This window comes from Pleurodeles waltl, chromosome 3_1, assembly GCF_031143425.1.
Source record: "Pleurodeles waltl isolate 20211129_DDA chromosome 3_1, aPleWal1.hap1.20221129, whole genome shotgun sequence".
Taxonomy (NCBI): domain Eukaryota; kingdom Metazoa; phylum Chordata; class Amphibia; order Caudata; family Salamandridae; genus Pleurodeles; species Pleurodeles waltl.
The window spans coordinates 1375497057-1375518005 of record NC_090440.1 but is presented as its reverse complement, the minus strand read 5'-3'; the positions used below and the strand labels follow the sequence as shown (position 1 = coordinate 1375518005).

General features: G+C 46.4%; 1 protein-coding gene across 1 annotated transcript in view; it reads right to left on the bottom strand.

The window, feature by feature from the left end:
- LOC138285217 (veficolin-1-like) overlaps positions 1–20643 on the bottom strand; it is a 78828-nt gene extending 58185 nt beyond the window's left edge. Inside the window, exons 1-3 of the mRNA XM_069224882.1 lie at positions 20445–20643; positions 19445–19585; positions 1694–1756 (exon numbers count right to left, since the gene is read on the bottom strand). Coding sequence (XP_069080983.1) covers positions 1694–1756; positions 19445–19585; positions 20445–20625 — 385 coding nt within the window. The 5' untranslated portion in view covers positions 20626–20643. The remainder of the gene's footprint in view (positions 1–1693; positions 1757–19444; positions 19586–20444) is intronic.
- Between the last annotated feature and the right edge of the window lie 306 nt (positions 20644–20949).

Below are 20949 nucleotides of genomic sequence, written 5' to 3'. Positions count from 1 at the left end.
TTCATTTGTGAAAGGCATGCATACATCATGAGATTTCCGGTGTTTAGCCCACCTACACAGCACCCTAAAGTACCAAAAACATACGAGGCTCGATGTTTTCAGCCTGCAGTACAGACTACTTTATCTGTTTATTTTCCACGCAACGCGATGGCGCTGCATTTTACATAGCGCGATCGCGCTACGTTGATTTTTGCTTTACAATGCTAATAGCTCTAACTCGAACAAATGCGAGACCCGTTGCATTGAAAATGTTTATTTTTGATGCTCTGGCAGAGCAGAATGCAAACATATATCTACAAGGGCATGCAAACCGACTTTTCGTGGCTTCTCACGGCGCTCCACTGCCTTAAACTAAGTCAGGGGCCATTCCATGTGTGTTGTGGTGGGTTTTTGCATGCAACACCCATGGGGTTTGACACATTCCAAGATTTACCAGGCAGTGCAAACCTGGGAATATGTCAGAACCTTACGTCCCCCCCCAGGGCAGGCACAACGAGGAGAAATATCTTTATTTTTCTTCGTTTTTTTCCTCTTTTATGTGTGCTGCATTCTGCAAAAGACTTAAAAAGAGGAAGACACCTCCATGGGTTGTTTTGTGCAGGAAGGTATTCCTTGCTGCACAAAAACAGTCCAACACGCAACGCAGGCACCCTTGCACCATGGTGCAAGGGTGCCTGTGTTGGCGCTAGGCAGGAAATTGTGCACCAATGCAGGTGGAAGGGAAAGAAATGCACAGTATTTCATAAATACAGTGCATTTCTGCCCTTTCCCTGTGGCGCAGGGCAAAGCAGAAAGGTCACCTGCTGCGCTTCTGTGTGCCACTGTGTTATAAATATGCCCCTTAGCATGTGGCTTGCCCGCTGCTAATGTTCTCATATTTTATCTCTCCTAAAAATGTCAAACTGATAAAAATCATATGCAAATAGCATGTTTATATAGTTTGATTTGAGATACTTACATAGATTGAAATAGCCCTAAACAGGTCTCTGGGAGCAGAGAAGCACCTTGCAGTGTCCGTTAGATGTGCCGAAGGTGTGAATGGTTACTCCATGCACACAATGGTGTTTATGGCACGCAACACAATGGGCACTTTTTAAGGGGGAGGTTACTACAAGGCTACCTGGTACAAGGTTACACGGTGTAGAGTTGCTCATTAGGAGGAAATGAGTGTGCCATCCTATTTGCACAGAGCACAACCAGAGTTTCTAGGACAGAAACAGCTCTGGGCCCACTGGGACAGAGGGGGAGGGTTGGAGCAGAGAATGGTGGTCAGCTATAGTACAGATGAGCCGTGTTTGCCTGGGCATCTTGTGGCGTGTGGCTGCCCAAGTAAGCCAGAGAGATGTTGAGGGCAAACCATGTCTAGAAATTATACTCTGCCTGGCGAAGGGCAGAAGCCAAAATGTGTCCATTGGAATGTCTGCATCAGTTCTACTCCTATTACTGGATGCATCCGTTGGAAACTGGGCATCTACCTCCTATGCAGAGTGCTCCCTGGCCCCAGTGAAGGATATCACAGTATCTCTCAAATCCAAAAATTCACCATCATACATATTCCGGAGTCTTGGTTAGTGCTGCTGTAGAATTGAGCAAGGGAAAACAGTTTTTTCTCTTTCAATGGATGTCCCCTTTAATAAATATTAAATAATGAATGCAACATGGTTAGGCATCTACTGTATGGACATGTACTGACCTTTATCTCCTTTGGGTCCTTGTGGGCCAAATTTTCCAGGAACCCCGGCAATACCTTGTTCGCCTGTGAAAGAAAGAACAATAGAATTTCAAAACACTATGTAATGTCCTCTTTTAATGATCCCGCCCTGCAGCTCTCAAGGGACCAGACAGTCTAAAATGCATATGGACAAACTCCTACCCTCCACAAGTTGAGTGACTGATCCCGCCTGCATCAAAATAACTGCTTCTATGTACCTCAGAATCCCCTGAGGAGATGCTGCAATCATGTTGTTACGAAACACAGTCACACACAAGTTGAATAACTAGTGTCAGCACCTTCTAAAACCACTGTCCAGCACCTTGAGCCTCTGCACCCTTACCACCGCTTCCAGGCGACCACTCTGGTACTGTGACCAAACCCAACCACACTAATTCCCGTGCGACAGAACAGCCACAAAACCAAAAGATTGCCCCGGGCATTCATAAGCCATCCTAACCAGTCACCCCAGTTCTTCATTTGTCTGCCACTCTTCTCTGTGGGGAGTTTTGCCTATTCTAGGGATGCTTCCTCAAAGTACTCAGCAATAAAAGGGAGCTAGGGGGTTGTGGGGAAAGAGTGGTGGTCTGGCAGGGGCTGCTTTGTACGCATCTTTTCCTTGAGACCCATGCCCTCAAGGACAAAGCGGTGGCGTGGTCTGTAGTCAGAGCACGCCCCAGTGCTAACATTCGGGTTCAGCACTCTCTCTGCCTTGTCCGACTGAGGGACCTTATGTGGGTCTTGACTTCCACCATACTTGTCAAGGTACCCTGGCCTGTTGGATCAAACCCGATTAGAGTGGCGTAGAGTGCAGTGGCATAGAGTAGATGCTTTCAGAGAACAGTGAAGCGGCGTAGATTATAGTGCAGCAGGGTAGAGCAGAGTGTCGCAGGGTAGATTGCAGTGGCATAGAGCAGTGTAGTATAGTTCATTGGCGTAGAGTGTAGTGGCATAGAGTGTTGCAGAGTAATGTGGCATGCAGTGGTGTAGAGTGAAGTGGTGCAGAGCAGAGTAGAGTGGCTTAAACTTGAGTGCAGTAGCGAAGAATGCGGTGGCAAAGAATGCAGTGTTACAGTAGAGAGGAGTGGAGTGAAATGGCGTTGAGTGCAGTGATGCACAGTAGATTAGAGTTCCTTGGAGTATAGTGGTGTACAGTGCACTGACAGAGAGTGCACTGGTGTGGAGTGTAGTAGAGTGGTGTAGAGTGGATTGGGGCATAGTAAAGTGCAGTGGCGTGAATTGCAGTGGTGCAGAGTAGAGTGGCATAGAGTTCAGCGACACAGAGTTCAGTGTTTCAGAGTAGAGTGTTGTAGAGTGTAGTGGTGTACAGTATAGTGGCATAGAGTGCATTTGTGTAGAGAGCAGTAGAGTAGAGTGGTGCAGTGCAAAGTGGCATAGAGTGCACTTGTGTAGATTAGAGTGGTGTAGTGTGCAGTGCCGTAAAGCAGAGTGTTGCGGAGTAGAGTATAGTGGCATACAGTGCAATGGTGCCGAGTAGACTGATGTGGAGAGCAGTGGCAGAGTGTATTGATTTTGAGTAAGGTGTAGAGAGTACATTGACGTTGAGTGCAGTGGCATAGAGTGCAGGAGTGTAGAATAAAGTGCAAAGGAGTGACAGGGTAGATTACAGTAGCGTTGTGTGGAGTCGTGTAGAGTAGAATTGAGAGTAGTGGCGTACAGTAGATTGTTTCAGAGTAGAGTGCAGTGGTGTAGAGGGCAGTGGCATAGAGTGCAGTGTGGTAGAGTACAGTATTGCAGAATAAAGTAGAATTTCTTAGAGCGGACTGGTGTAGATTGCAGTGGCGTGGCATTCAGCGATACAGAGTAGAGTGGCATAGAGTGGAGAGGTGCAGAGTGGTGTGGTGTGGAATGCAGCAGCATAGAACAGAATGGTGTAGAGCAGTGGTGTAGAGTAGAGAGGCCTAGAGTGAAGTGGTGTAGATTGGAGTGATGCAGAGTAGAGTGCAGTGATGCGTGGAGTAGCGTGGATTGGAGTGGTATAGCATGGAATGGTGCTGAGTAGACTGCAGTTGTGTGGATTGTTGTAGAGTGGGGTAAAGTGAAGTAAGCATTGTGTAGCAGCGTACTGTTATTACAGACAACACATCTTCAATTGAACTGACCAATACATTTGCACAGTCATACACTTTTATTGATAAAAGTATACAATGCACAAACAATAATGTGTGGACATGTCATCACTTAGCGCATTGATTCGGTTTGATTGGATTCAAATATTTGTTTCCACCACACTTCAGAATTACCAAAAAATGTGCTTCATTTGTGTTTTTCAAATCTGATATATTCTGAAATATCTGCACAGTTCATTTACAGACTGTTAGAAAATGGGTTTCTGGTTGGCAGAGGTAAGCGCCCTGTCCAACCAGGAACCACAGTCACCAACACAGCCTAAATTAACCCATGCTCACTCCCTGGTATCTTGGCATAGAGCAGTCAGGCTTAACCTTAGGCCTCTTAGAGGCAATGTGCTAAGAATTTGTGGAACACTTCAAATATTAAAACAGTGATAACAAAAACATATCACCTATAGTTAGAATAATATAGCTGAGTTTAATGAACACAAGAAAACCAAAATGTCAAAAATCCAATAAGAAGAAGTTGAGATATAAATGTTTAAAGAATAAACTGAAATGTAGTGCTTAAAAGCATAATGTGCCAACCAGGGCTATCTGGTCGTTCTACACCAGGTTAAATCCAAAAGTTCAGGCTAGCTGTGATGGAGTGTGGGTTGGATACAGCCACAAACAAGTCCAGCTGAAGTTTTACTTCTCAAGAATTGAGCCAAGAGCTCCTTTGATGGGGAAGAAATTCACTCAGAGCAAGGAGAGCGTCACTGGCTGTAGTATGTGGGTGTAAAGAGTTGGCCTGACGTTGTGGTCAGGCGGACTGCAGCTTTTCAGTTGCAAGTGGTGGTGCGTGCTGTGCGAAAAAATAAACCTGGGGCAGCTTGTGCTGATTCTTCAGATGAGCAGCGTGGTTTCAGAATGAATGGGTCCATTCACGGTTGTGAAGAGCCCAAAAACTTGATTTCAGGAGCCATAAAACCCCTTCCAATGGCCCAGGACATGAGAGATGCCTCTTGGAGGTCAGGTGCTGTTTGAAGACGGATACAGGAGCTGGGGCTGATGATTTGGAAGTTTTTTCTGTCCCTGAGACTTCAGAAGACTAGGAGGCAAGCCAGCAAGCCCTTGGGATCACTATGGGGTCCTGGGTTCAAGATTAAGTTGTAGGTCAAGTACTTCTTCCTCAGATCAGGAGGGCAGCAGACAGCACAGCAGAAAAGCAGTTTTTTAGAGGAGCAGTTCGGCAGACTATCAGTCCTTGTAGCAGCACAGAAGTCATTCTTTCTTGTAAAGTATTCTCAGGTCTTGAGGTGTACTGAGTCAGTAGGGTCATAGGTCCAGTACTTATACCTAGTTGTGCCTTTGAAATTGGGGATACTTCAAAGAAAGGTCTTTGAAAGTGTACAAAGGTATTTTCTTCATGCCCCGTCTCCAGACTCACTAAAGGGTGTTATGCAGCCCTGTGTGTTGGAGCAGAACACTCCATTTTCAGGTGTAAGTGTCAGCTCCTTCCTCCTGCCCAGGATGGCCCAACAGGATATTGATGGCCTATCAGTCAAACCTAGGCTCCCATTGTGTGTGGCTGTCTAGATGGAATTCCCAAAGTCCAGCTGTCACCCAGCCCAGATGTGTATTGGAGACAGAGCTAAAAGAAGGAAAATGCCAACTTTTTAAAAGTGGCATTTTCAAAATTGTAACTAAAAATCAGTCTTTACCATTGAAGATGATTTTTTACTACAGTTCCATAGGTACTAAACATGATAAACCTACTCCTTCTCAATTAGGAATTACAGCTTACTAATGTAATAAGGAATCCCAATGTTAACCTATCAGAGGGGTGGGCCTCACAGTAGTGAAAAATGAATTTGGGATTTTTTCACTTCCAGGACATGTAAAACTTAAAGTATATGTCCTGCCTCTTAATTACATATGACTCTGCCCTAGGACCTACCTTAGGGGTGGAATATATGCAATGAAAGGGGAGTTTAAGACTTGGCAAGAGGTTTTAAATGCCAAGTTGACCTGGCAGTGTAACTGCACATTCAGGCTCTGCAGTGGCAGGCCCGAGACATGTTTAAGGGCTACTTGAGTGGGTGGCACAAGCAGTGCTGCAGTCCCACTAGTAACATGTAATTTATAGGCCTTGGGCACATGTAGTGCACTTTACTAGGGAATTATAGGTAAACACAGATGTCCTGAAATCCTTTAGCTTCCCAGTACGCACACCCTATACCTCTCACATGATGCCTAGTGCAATGTGGGAGATAAAGTGCCAGTATTCTTTACACAAGTTGGCCATAAGCCAACATCTTAATAGTCTTTGATTGAAGACAAAGGCAAGACAAGTGTCTCATACTCCCCCCCAATGTCCCTCTATGCTGAGGAAACTGGACTCAGATAACTTTTGACACCACAGATACTGCCAGTTCAGCAGGCCACTAAGCTGCAGAAGCTAGTTGCTTGAACCTGTTGCCACTTCCACTGCAACCTCGTGATTCTTTCCATTTCCTGCATAGTGCCATTCCCCCAAAACAGATCTGCACAAACGCAGCACCTGTTCTCTGTACACATAACTGGTAGATCTTGTGACCATCCCTTTGATGGAGGATAGTGTTTTAAAACAGGTAATATCCCCAGCCTGTGTTTCAGGAATTGTTCCTTGGCCCAGTTTCTTTTGGGTTCTACCAAGTTACACTGTGATTTGAGCTTAGTATAGCCACATAATGTCATCTATCCATGGCAGTGCTTGGACAGACTTGCTTTTTCCTCTGCAACTGATACCGTTTGAGTGCTCAATTTTGTCTGTTTTTAAAATTCTAAATGGCTACACGATAGATCCCAGGCAGCAGACAAACCAAGGATGCATAAGCCCTGTTGCAAGTAACCTTGTGCAGGGGAACTAGGCCTCTCTTTAATTTCGATCAAAAGATGGTGGCCCAATAAACCCTCCAGAGCAAGTTTTAGCTTCTGGCAGCAGTTTGTGAAAACTGCTTTCCGCGCTAAAAATTGTTTGGCAATGCTGAACTCAAGCCTAATTTGGGTCGGTGATGTGTATGCAGGGAGGTTGAAGATTGACATATACACTTTGAGTATTGTTTTATCCAGGAGGGCACTATCCCAGCACTTCAGGGCCTCACTTCCATAGGTCAATATTGGGAGAACCTTTGCTTAGGTGTTTTATTGTGCATCGTATTGCAATGGTTTTAATTAATCAGGCTATACAATATATTTGATTTAATTTGACATTGTTAAATAAACTCTGACCCCCATAAAGGGTCATACAAACACATCAGGTATATATATTGACTTGGTCAAAGGTTCAAGATCAACAAACCACATTCCAAATCATCATTTTAGGAGTAAGTGCAATAGCCAACAATAGCCATGTGTGAATGTGCTTATTATTGTTAAGAAATCATATGTACTTTTAGCAATAGTCACAGTAACCATTATTATTTCAATAAAACATTTACAAACAAATGTACTTCCCATGGGTCTATGTGCTTTCTATACACTTTTAACCACTGGAAATACAATAATAAAAATAGAACCCTCTAGAGCATGGGTACTCACAAACATTTTCCCAGGGGCCACAAAGTTTGGTCTGTGGTGTGACCGAGGGCCGTACTGATGCTAGCAGCTTGGCGATCAAAGGGAGGAGGGGGCTCTGGAGGGGGAGGGGTTGTGGCTTTATGGTGGGTGTAGGGAGTAGCAAAGCATATAGATTTAGTGGCTGAATTGCTCAAGGTGAAACCAGAAAACGTGGCATTAATTCCAGCTTCCTCACTTTACCAAATTATGTGATCCTAGGCAATTGCTTTATTTCATGTTCCTTTCATTTTCTTCTTTATTGTATGTAGGGGGACTTCACAATGCATGACTTTGGTATGTGCGCTGTGTGAACCCTTCTGTGTTTGATTTCATAAACTATGAAGCTGTTCATGTATAATAGCAAATCAAGCCAATCAAAGAGTGCAGATAACTGACTTGCCTCTTAATTCCCCATTGGCATTGCTATCAAGGTGGGGGTAAAAATGAATGTTTCTGAACATATGTTTGAAATCTATTGCTCTTAAAAAAATACTTCTCCATGCATAGATATAATCTGATGTAGTAAAATCAAATGGTCCTGCTTACAAATGAAATACAGTTTTTGAATTTTTAAGAACCCTTATCATAGTTGCAGACCTTTGCTGCAAGCTTTATTAAAAAATGAATGCGTTCCTGCAATTAAGCGGTTCAGGGCAAATTCCTTACTTCCTTTCTTTATCTTTAATAGTGTTTAAATAAAGTATTGCCTGTTAAGTCGAGTAAACAGCAGACTAGTGCTACTGCTGCCCTGAGGGCCGCATATAAAGGTCAAAAGGGCTGCATGCGGCCCCCGGGCCGTACTTTGAGTATCACTGCTCTAGAGGGCATCAAACTTTGGTCACAAAACATGTAACCATAAAGTTCACACTTTGAAGACGTTTCTTTAGACACCTTGAGGGCACAATGACTACAGCCATGGACTTGTCTCATCGACAGCGCAGTACTCCCAACTGCAGAGCACATTCTCCAGGCTGAGGAGTGCTTAAAATACTGGTAAAGCCTGGGGTTACCTTTCTAATTTAGGGTCAGTACTTTAAAACAAATATTTTGGGCCCTTGGTAGGTAGGTAAAAAAGGTTTACTGGGGCACTTGTCGATAAAACATTATAAAACAATAAAGCAGTTACATCATGTCAGCTTAAAACATAGAGACCCCCCAAAAGCAATGCAGCTTACTCAAACACATCCTAAAATTCTACTTAGCAGTAGATATAAAATGTACAATTCCTCAAAACATCAGAAAAGCACATTTCAGATAGGAGCCCCAATGCCACCAACCATGAGAGTGTTTGGTACTTTAAAATTAAAGGTCTTAAAAACTTGATACAAGCGAAAATATAAAAGACACAGTCCATGAGGACATGAGACAAGTTGCATTTTACATTAAATGAGCATGTGAAAAACAGCATTACATCTCACTTTTAAAATTTAATTTGTAGCCTAGGGTCGGGAACCTGGGCCAAATAGGGGAAAACCGTATGATGGCCGAGAGTGTTTATTGAGATGCTAATGGAAGGTTTCTCCCTCAGATGACCCAGTTCCAAGGAACCGCCAGCTTTTCCCAGTGATTATCTTAAAGCTTGTTTACTGGGAAAGGGAGACCATGTTTCAATTGTACCCCAAAGAGAATGCATTTTTTGAAGACACTTATTCTGGCTCTAGCTTCCCTGGCCCACCTCCTTTCACTCCCAGGAACGTCTTCCCAACATAGTCTACAGACCTTTGAAACTTCGCTATCGAACAATAGCGTATTCAGAAATCTCGTAAAACCGTAGTTCACCAGCAGATTTCAGAATACCAGATTCAGTTCCCTCCTTACAACCTGAATCATGGTTTCAGGCGGGAGTGGTAGTAACCTCCTAAAGACGGCCCCCTCCAACCAATCCCAATTATAAGAGGGGTCAAATGCAAGGACCTTGGCTCCGTACAGTCCCAGTGGGGGTGAGGCGATTTTACCTTCATAGGCCTTTATTAGAAGAGTACTGTCCAAGCCCCCATGTCTCTGGTTTAATTTAACCAGACAACCTGCTCGCAGCATGGAACCCCCTTTTAAGCTCCTATAGGAGGTTACACCTAGGTATTTATAATAGTTCACCACTTCCACCTCTCTGGATTGCAGAGACCATTTAAAATTATTCTCTTTCTTCCCAAAGATCACCACTTTTGTTTATGCTAAGTTGATTTCCAGTTAATTCTATTTGCTTTAAGCCTGAATGGAATCCAATTTTCTTTGCAGACCAATGGGAGTACAGTCCAGCAGAACCAGATCATCTGCATTTATCAGACAGGGTATATGCCTTTTCCCCACTTGGAGGAGAATTAATTGTATACATTTATGGCTGCTGGTAGGTCTGCCAAGAACAAGCTAAAAAGCATGGGAGCTAACACACACCCCTTTCGTAGGCCATTCTGGACTGGGATCTTTTGTGATAGTCCACCAGATGTGTCATGTTCAATCTGTGCCAAATTATAAGTATGTGGTGCTTGTATTGCACTGAGGATGTCAATCAGGATCCTCAAAGAGCAGAGCTTCCCCAATAGAAGTCCCCTCTCTACTGTATCTAAGGTGGTATGAAAATCGATAAACAACATAAAAGCCTTTGGTTCACTTCCAGGGATTTCCAAATGATGGCCCAAAGGGCAAAAACATGATGTATGGAAGGGCCCCCTGCCAGAATCCTGCTTGACCTTGTGCTCTTGTACCCAATCACCAAAACAAGACAGTACCAGTTTTGAGAAAACCTTTTCCAAAATGTCCAGGAGACTGATCAATCTACAATTTGATGGAAGGGATCCACTCCCCTCTTTAATATGGGTTTCTCTATTGCCCCCCCCCCATGATAAGGGATATTGGTCCATTCCAGCTATCCAACAGAACAAAATAAAATACTCCTTCACCCACTAGCCACTGTTTTACTTAATTATAACTACTTGGCCCTTGGAGGGAGCTGTGACATCTCTGCAGCTCCCCTGCACTTTTCGTTATGTTTTTGGTGGTGGCTCTGCCATCCTGGGGCCACCACAATAGCGGGGCCACCACAGCAGCCGAAAATGTTTTTGTACAATACAGGCCCTGCAGGGCATTATTGGGCGCTCCCTCAGGAGAGTGCATATTTGATGTGTGGCACTCCTGCTGCTATGGGAAGAGCTGCTGCCTTTGTTTCTTGATGCGCAGCTTTTTCTTTTTGTTGGGGGATGCCTGTTCCCACCCAGGCAACCCCATTCTCCCCAGACTTTGGGGACAACCAAGGTAGCACACCCTTCACTTCCCTGCCAGCTCCCTTTACAAGCATCACTTCTCTGGGCTGCCATGGGAGCCAGCAGGTCTGTATTGCCCTGCTAGCTTCTGCTGGCAGGGCATGGCTCATCGTGGTGGCCTTCTGCTCCTTCTGCACATGAAGACGGGGAGAGGAACAGGCCTGTCACTAAAGGGGGCATGCATTGCCCTCCCCCTGCACCTACCTGGTGCCAGGGCACAGGAATGAGGTCCAGGGCTTTTCGTCCTCCATTTGTGGAGGACACCATGACCCTCCCCCAATTTACTTTGGGTTGGGGTCCCAGCCCCTTACCTGTAGCACGGGCTGGTGGTTGGGATGCCCAGGCTTACAAGTCTCTGGGGTGGGGTCTCAATGCACACCCCATCTCAGGGATAAAATGTAAAAGGACTGCTTGCGGCAACTCCACCCCCCCTGAGGGGGTTTGCCTCAGCCATCAGTGGAACTTCACGCGCTCTAACGGCTATGGGATCAATGGTCAAATTCTTCTCCAACCGACATCTTGGGCCCATTGGCCTGTTTTACCACACCTTGGGTGTAGTTTGTTCCTGCCGGTCAGCCCTAGCCACCTGGAGCACTTTCCCCAGGCCTCCTGGCCTCTAAGATAACAAACTTTGCAGAGAGCTGGTTTCACTGGGCCCCTGTGCCAGCCTTTTTCCTGTTTTTACTCTGGAGCTTCTCTCCTCCATGGCTTATTCCTTGGCCCACAAGACCAGTCTTTCCCCCACCTTGTCCTTAGGAGGTGTAAAGGGACTAGCTTCACTGTCCTGTGAAGGAGCAACTGCAAGCAGAGTCCTTAATCCAGATGGATATTAGGGGCTTCCTTCTTCCAGATGTCCATGGCTGCTGCTTCTAGTTCCAATGTTCAGCAGAGAATCACAACCAAAAGAGAGGTCTTCCCCTTGTCCAAGACCTTTTAAGTGGAGATGGAAGGTTCCGTAAACGAGGCACCTCTGGCTTACCCTGGGGTACCAAATTACATCACCTCTTCCCCCCTTGCCCCACCCTCCTGTACATCATGCTGCAGCATTTCAAAATGGCATCACCCAGGGGTTACTAGCCACATCTGCTATCGGGGCTTCAGCTCTGCCACTCACTTACATCGCTCCCAGGGTCCCTCCCACCCAATCTTTAAAGGGAACCCCCCTCCTGTATTGGCTCCAGAGGTCTGGGCTCCCTTCTTTTCTCAGGGGCTTGACAAAATTATGACAATCCTGGATGATCCATAAACTGCAGAGATACCATTTTGGAAGTTGCAGATTTAATTTTTTTCGCACAGGTTTCACTCCAGTATGTCACTGGACTTTGTAGGGGAAGCAAAGCTGAGCTCTAAGGCAGTCTTCCCCATAGGTGTATAATGGAGTGTCACTGCAGACAAGACAGTAAACCACACTGACTTTCCTTATGAGTGTACACTAACATTATGAGGCCTACCCCAGGCCAATTTCCAGTCTGGCAGAGTCCCCTCTGTGCCAGTCTACCTGTGGGCAGTTACCAGGCAAGCCCTCACACGTTTACATGTGTGCATACATGTTCACGTGTAACCAGGCAAGTGACCCTTACCCGTGCTGTGTTGCAGCCGCCTTATCAAAAAAGGTGGACACTGGCAGTAAACACATGCAGTCCATTTACCACAAGCTTACTATGGGTGGGTCACATTGTGAGGCTCGCCCACAGTAAAAATGTCTCATACCAGGTGATCAAAAAGCAAAGAACCCAGGTAGATTTGATGGTCAAAGCCCATTTCCTTACACCTGTTTCCTCACTAAAGATATTGGCCCTCATTCTGACCTTGGCGGTCGGCGGAGAGACGGCGGTCGGACCGCGAACAGAGCGGCGGTATTAAAAATGGCATTCTGACCGCGGCGGTCACCGCCGCGACCGACCGCCACTTCCCCACTCCGACAGCCACGGCGGTCATGACCGACGGGCTGGAGTCTGCGCACTCCGGTCCGGCGGTCGACCCAAGACCGCCAACGGTATCATGACCGTGCTTACCGCCGCGGTTTCTGGCGGTCGGGAACCGCCATGCGAACCATGGCGGTAGGCACTATCGGGGCCAGGGAATTCCTTCCCTGGCACTGATAGGGGTCTCCCCCACCCCCCACTGCCCCCCCGAGTCCTCCCCCCACACCCTCCACCCCCCTGCCACCCCCCAGAGGTGGTACGAACCCCCTCCCCACCCCCACCCCGACATGCACATACACGCACCCCGACATGCACACACCCCCTACATGCACATATACACACCCCCTACACACACACATACACAACGGGGACACATACCCGCACACATACATGCCGACATGCGCACCCGCCGAACTACACACATTGCCCATAGGCACAGCCGCACTCCCCGCCCGCATGCACGCACTCACACACCCCCTCTACACACTCCCACGCACACCCCCATGCACGCACACATCGCACAACACCCCCCCACCCCCTCCCCTCACGGACGATCAACTTACCTTGTGCGTTGGTCCTCCGGGAGGTGACAGGAGCCATGGGGAGGTGACCGCCAACAGAAGACCGCCAACAGAAGACCGCCACACAGAAATGTGGGTCGTAATTCTGTGGGCGGTGTTCTGCTGGCGTGGCGGTGGAGGTTGACCAGTCTCCACTTTCCCGCCGACCGCCAGTGTGGCTGCTGGCGGTTTTCCGGCGGAACGCTCCCAGCGGTCAGAATGCGCACAGCGGCATACCGCCGCGGTCGGCGGTCTTCACAGCGGCGGGAACTCGGCGGTCTTGCGAAAAGACCGCCAACGTCAGAATGAGGGCCATTGTGTTGACTTGAACAGGTATCTGTGCAGATATCAAGTGTAACAGGGCTTCTTCATGATGAAGTCATGTAAAAAATGAACTGAGGAGCATGTGTTAAATTTGCACCTGACAGTAAAATAATTATGGGCTGTATACCACACATCACCAAGGAGTACTGCATACTCTTACAGTTGTGCTGCCTGCTTCTCCTATGGGTTCGGCAGCATTAAGTGCTTTTAGGGAAGAGTAGTGTTAAGAGTGGTTAGGGTTTTTGGGGTCTGGGGAAGAGTAGCAAAAAGAGAACTAAGGGGTTTTAGGGTTCAGGGAAGAGTAGCATTGAGAGGGAGTTTGGTGTTTTTTAAGGTTGATATATGGGTAGAGTTAAAGTGTAGCAAGGGTTTTTTAGGGTTCAGGGAATGGTAGCAATAAGCGATAATAAGGAGTTTTCTGGGTTCCGGGAAGGGTATCATTAAGGAGTAGTTAACGGTTGTTTACTTTCAGGGAAGGGTAGTAGTAAGGGAAAGTAAGGGGTTTCTAGGGATTAGTGAAGCGGAGTGTTAAGGAGTAGCAAAGAGTTTCTAAGGTTCTGGAAAGGGTGGTGTTAAGGAGTAGTAAGCATTTTCTATGGTTCAGCGATTGGTAACACTAGGTGTAGCTTTGGATTTTTGGGTTTAGGGAAGTGTAGCATTAAGGCATTGTAAGGGTTTTTTATGGTTAAGGGAAGGATAGCATTAAGGGGTAGTTCAGGTTTTAAGAGTTCAGGAATGAGTACTATGGGCTGATGGGGGTACAGTTAGATAAATTCAAGAATGCATGTAATTCAACAATTTTGGAATTGTAATAGGTATTAATGAAGAATGCAACATTACTGACTACAACACTGTTGACTACAATTTAAGGTAGTGAACATTTTAAAGTCATCTTCATTAGACTCAACCATTACCAGCATCATAAAGTCCCATTATGTATAAAAGCTGAATACTGGTGGGGCAGGTAGGGAGAAAATAAGACAATAATTCTCAGGTGATGGAACGTTGGGAAGAATGGAGACTGCTCTCTACCTGGCAGCCGCTTAGGTATGTAACGATAGGTGGTCGGAGGAGTGGGGTTCAGCCTGGACCTTGGGTCATTGGGATGTATTTTGTATTCATTGGCACCTGTATGATGTTCCCTGAAGGGCTATATTGGGAATGCTGTAAAACACTACATGTTATTAGATAGCACTATTTCTATATTTCAAGGTTAGGGTGGAGTAACAAATCTTTAGTTTATGTCCAGTTTCTGCCAGGGACATTGAGTGTGATCTTAGACAAATCACGGATACTCAACGTAGAAACATTTGCATCAGTGGGTCATTATCAGGGCCAATTAAATTATGCGGCAGGAGGGGGCCAAATTATGCAGCAGGGTTGATTAAATCATGCAGCAAGAAAAGGCAAATTATGTGCATAATGCGGCGCATCTTGTAATAGTATTACTTAATTATTTTGACATTTTTAGGGTCGAGACTGCAGGCGCACGTGCTAGCGCATGCATCGTTACTGTGAGGCTCTGTTGTGTACAGTAAAGGACTTGGATCCTGCCTGCCGCTTACCATTTGTTGACTTGCGTAGCACTCTTCTTTCAGCCTCTTAATTCGTCACTGCAGGCCAAGCATCATTTCTGTTCCTCTGTCTACAGCAGGGACCAAGCACTGATTGTTTCAACTTAATCAGTGAACATCTGCTGCTCCCAAGGTGATTGAGTTTTTATTGTATTCTTTTTATTTCTTTCGAACTTCTAGTGTCCTGCAAATAGAAGGCTTGTGCCTCGCAAAAACGTGCCCAGAAGGACAATCAAAATTGTAAAGTTTTATTTTTTTATAGCTAACCTTCCTTTATTTTGGCAAGTCGTGTTTTCTCGCTTTGCGCTCATGTTTTATTTTGTTTCTGCTTGTAGGCGATGTTGTCAAAAGATTATGATTATTTTGTTCTATATATTGCAAAGCAGCATTATTTCCTTATTCTGTGTAATTTCTGAAACGATGCTTTAACACATAGTCACGCAGTACACCACAATCTAGCCCACTCCAATTCGCCACACTAAAATCCACCTCAATCCACCCCACCTCATGGCACACCAATCCACCCCACTCCAACCCAAACCACTCACCCCAATCCAATCCACTCCAAAACCACCTCTCTCTAACCCTCCCAACCCATTCCAATCTAATCTGCCCCACTCCAATTCACCCCACTCCAATCCAAAACAATACGCACCACTCCAAAACAATCTGCTCCACTCCAATCAAAAACAATACGCACCACTCCAAAACAATCTTCTCCACTCCAATCAAAAACAATCTGCCCCACTTCAATCCAAAACAATATTCCCCACTCCAACCCAAAACAATATGCCCCACTCCCATTTACCCCACTCCAATCAGCCCTACTCCAGTCCAAAACAATCTGCCCCACTCCAATCTGCCCCAATCCAAAACAATCTGCTGAACTGCAATCTGCTGCATTCCAATCCAAAACAATCTGCCCCACTGCAATCCAAAAAATCTGTCCCACTCCAATCCACAACAATCTGCTGCACTTCAATCCGCTTCACTCCAATCTGCCCACTATAATCCAAAACAATCTGCCCCACTCCAATCTGACCCACTCCAATCCAAAACAATCTGCCCCACTCCAATCTGCCCCATTCCAGTCTGCCCCACTCCAATCCAAAACTGTCACACTCCAATCTGATGCATTCTAATCTGCCCTACTCCAATCCAAAACAATACGCCTCACTACAGTCCAATCCACCGCACCTCACCCCAATCCAGTTCACCCAACTCCATCCCAATCACTGCACGCCAATCCACCCCACTCCGATCCAAGCCACCCCACACCACACCAACTCAATCCCCCACTGCAATACAATCCATCTAATACAATCTGCCCCAATCCATTCCACCCTAATACCTACAATCAGACCCACTCCAGTCCAAAACAGTCGGCCCCACTCTAGTCTGCCTCACACTAATTCAAAACAACCTGACCCACTCTAATCCAATCCCCCTCACCCCAATCCACCCCACTACAATCCACCCCACTACAATCCACCTCACTTCCATCCAGTCCACCCCACAGCAACCCAATCCATCCCACTCCAATCCAGTCCACCCACTTCAATCCAATCCTCCAAACTCCAATCCACCATAATACAATCTGCCTCACTCCAAAACAATCTGCCCCATTTCAGTCTGCCCTACGCCAATACAAAACAATCTCACCGACTCCAATCCACCCCACTCCAATACAAAACAATCTGTCCCACTCCAATCTAAAACAATCTGCCTCACTCCAATCTGCCCCACTTCAACCCAAAAGAAGCTGCCCCACTCCAGTCTGTCCTACTCCAGTCTGCCCCACTTTAATCCACAGCATGCTGCCCCACTCCAATCCAAATAACCCACTCCCATCCAAAACAATGCTTCACTCCAATTCGCCTCACTCCTATCCACCTCACCTCACCCCAATCCAATCCAACACAGTCCATTTCACTAAAACCCACCACAATCCACCCCACTCCAATCTAGTTCACCCCACACCAGTCCAATCCAACCCACACTAATCAAATCCACTCCAATTCGGCACGTCCATTCTACCTCACTCCAATCCAATAACCTCACCTCAATCCAATCCACCTCACCCCAACCCAATCCACTTCACTCCAATCCACACCACTGCAGTCCGATCCACCTCACTTCAATACAACCCACACCAATACAATCCACTTTTATCCACCCCACTCAAATCCAGTCCATATGAATCCACCCTACTGCAGTCCAGCCCACCCCACTCTAAACCACCTTAATCTACCTCACTCCAATCCAGTCCACCCTTCTCCAATCAATTCACCCCAAACGAATCCAATACATTGCATTCCAGTACAATCCAATCCACCCCACTCCGGTCCAATCCACCACAATCCACTCCATTCCAATCCACCTCACCCCAATCCAATCCACCCCACCCCAATCCAGTCCATTACACTCAATCCAATCCATCCCAACACACCCCACCCTAATCCACCCCACTCAATCCAATCCCCCACACTCAATCCGATCCTCCCCACTCAATCCAATCCTCCTCAGTAAATCCACTCCACCTCACCCAACGCAATCTATGCCACTTTAATCGAATCTACCTCACTTCACTCCACTCCACTCCACCCCAATCCGGTCCACCTCACTCCAGTCTACGCCACCCCACTCCAATCCACCCCACTTCAATCCAATTTCCCCACACCAATCCATTTCACCTTACTTCAATGCAGTCCACCCAACTCCAATCTACCCCACCCCACTCCAGCCCACCCCAATCCAATCCACCCTACTCCTATCCAATTTACTCCATCCCACTCCACTCCTATCCACCCACTCTATTGCAATCAACCCCACTCTGCCTCAGTCCGACCCACCCCATCCCAGACCATCCCAATTTGGTCCACCACAGTCCAATCCAATCCATCCAGTTTACCCTACTCCAGTCCACCACACTCCAATCCAATCCACCCACACCACCTCAATGCAATCCATACCACCTTGATGCAATCCACCCCACTCCAATCCAATCCAACACACCCCACTCCATTCCCATCCAGCCCACCCACTCCAATCCAATCCATTCCAACCCAATCCAATCCAATCCATCCCACTGCAGCCCACTACACCCCAATCCACCCCACCCCATTTAAATCCACCCCACCCCACTCCAATCCACCCTACTCCACCCCACTGCAATCCACCCCAATCACTCAAGTCCACCACATTCTACTCCAGTTTATCACCCTGTATCCCAATTCAATCCATCCCACCCCAGTTCAGTCCATCCCACTCCAATCCACCCCACTTCAATCCAATCCACCCCACTGTAACCCATTCCACCCTACTCCAATCCATCCCACCCCGCTCCAATCCAGTGAATCAAAACCACCCCACTCCAATCCATTCCACCTCACTCCAATCCATTCCACCCCATCCAATCCATTCCAGCCTTATCACTCCAATTCAAACCACCCACCCCAATCCAATCTAATCCGCCTCACTCGAGTCCACCCCAATCCAATCCACCTCATCCGATTTCAATCCACCCCACTTTAATCTAATCCACCCACTCCCATAAATCCACCTCACTCCCCTCAATCCATTAAACTGCACCCCAATCCACTGTACTCCACTTCAATCCAATCCACCCCACTCCAAACTACTCTGCATAATTTCATTCCACTCCAGTCTACGACACTCTGCACTGAATCAATGAACTCTACTCCCCTATACTCAACTCTATGACAGTCTACTCCCCTACTCCAACCTACGACACTCTAACAAATCCACTCTATGACACTCTACTCCCCCACTCCACACCACTAACTTTTAGCCTCACTGAACAGCAGCCACACTGGTGTGCAACATGGCAAAACCCATTGCCAAACCCAATAGCTCTTTTATAGGCACGACCTATTGGCTTTGCCAATGCTTGTTAAATTTAGTATTGCTCTCTTGGCGTTGGTTGCACCTCTTTAGTACCAATTTAGCACAGAAATTCGGCAATAAACAACAGATTGGTGACCAGTCCAGCTTTGCAAAGAGCCTTCCACTATGTGGCAGGACTGTTGCATTTTTAGTAACTTTTGAATCGTTTGAGCTAGAAACAATTTTTTTGTTAAAATCTGAGGATTATGCGCCAGATGATGGATTATGTGGGAATATGGAAAATCTATAATTATGCAAAAATTGCTGCGGCCGCAGAATCGCCTAAATCAAGGCGCTCTAGTCATTATTTATCATTTTAAAAACTGTTATTTATTAACATGCTGACATTATGTCGAGTTGTTTCGAATCTATCAACCTGCCTCTCAAAAGAATGCCATCTAATACTTCTCTTACACCCCATGCAACCCCGCTTCCTGTAGCCATTTCATGCTCTCTCCCTCTCCCACCTAAATAGTCCCAACCCATACATAGATTTCCAACTTTCTTCTCACCTTTGGGGCCTGTGGTTCCAGGTTCACCCTTGACACCAGCATTCCCGTTGGTTCCTGGAACTCCAGGGACACCAGGCATTCCTGGATGTCCCTGGAAAAAGATATTCTTGTCCGTGCCGCACAGGGAAACTCCCTTCAGCTCTGCACAAGAAACAAACGAAAAGGGAGGAGGTTACACCGCAGAAATACAGGTAAATTGTTTTGGCTTAATTTTTCCACGCAGCACACGTCTTCAGTCTTGGATTTTTAATTACCAAACCGGTAAATTCAACAAGGGACAAACGTCAATGACTGTGCAACCAGTTTCATAAAAAAAAAAACGTAAATGTGTTTGCAGAAGGAAAGACAAAGGCTGTATCCTTAGGGCCATGCAACTCTTAGCTGGGAGCCAAGAATCAGGTCTTCCTTTTTCTCCCGACCCCCACCAGCTTCAATGGCATATGGAAAACACTTTTAGAACAAACAGGACAGAAACTACCTTGACAAGAAGGTGACAAATAGGAATTCACACAAACGTAGAAATCCAGGAGGAACGAAGAGTCCAGAGATACAGGAACCGTATGGAGACTCTCCAAGAACTGAAAGAAATGATGAGACAACGACATACCCCCAGTTGAAAGGGGTCAGTTTGAAAATAAAGAGCGAACAACATACTGCTAGAGCCAGTAGAGGTAGATGAAACCACAGCCACCCAAAGAAAAATGAAGAATATGGTGGTCCTGCTAAAGTCAGAGAGAGACAGAGGCCACCCTGTTAAAACAGACTTCCGTCCAGTTGAGTAGAGTGAAGTTTAATGAATCTCCAGGAGGTGTTAGAAAAAGAAGAGATCCCAGAATTGGAAAAAGAGAGGGCCTACCAGTCTAAGAAACAGACCCTAGTGAGGTTGAAACAAAATTGTGGCTGCCTTGAAGAGAACACATTGGGGCATTTTCACAGAGAACCTGGCAAGTCTGAGGTGAGGTGAACATCCAGCAGGAAAGACAATGAAAAGGGCACTTACTAGCACAGCAATCTGACTCAGACTGTTCTGAAGAAAATCCTCCTGGAATAAAAATTATAACGAAGATCGCCAACAGGCAGGACATTCTTCTGCAAGGTGCCATTTTGTGCTCCTTCAAGTGGAACCTGAGAGCCTTCGAGTTCTGTCCAAACGAAGGTGCCTCGGGACACCATGCTGCCATACTTATATATAGATATGTAAAGAAAAGTTGCACAACGGGGCACAAAGAGGAAATCAGAAGAGTCAGTCCCAGTTTCACTTCTTCATGCTAATCCTCCACCCTGGCATACGATCTCGAAATCTAAGCGATTGTGTAAATTCTTCCGATGGTGGAGTAGGACTTCCGAGGGGGAGGAAATACATCAATGGTGTCCTGATGTTACTGTGCGACCGCACGATATCAGAAAAGCACATGATGCGCTCGGCTATAGCGAAATATGTCTCATTGGGCAACTCGCTTACTGTTAGGCTGGGGCAGGTTCATCATGTTTCATGTGTTCTCCTG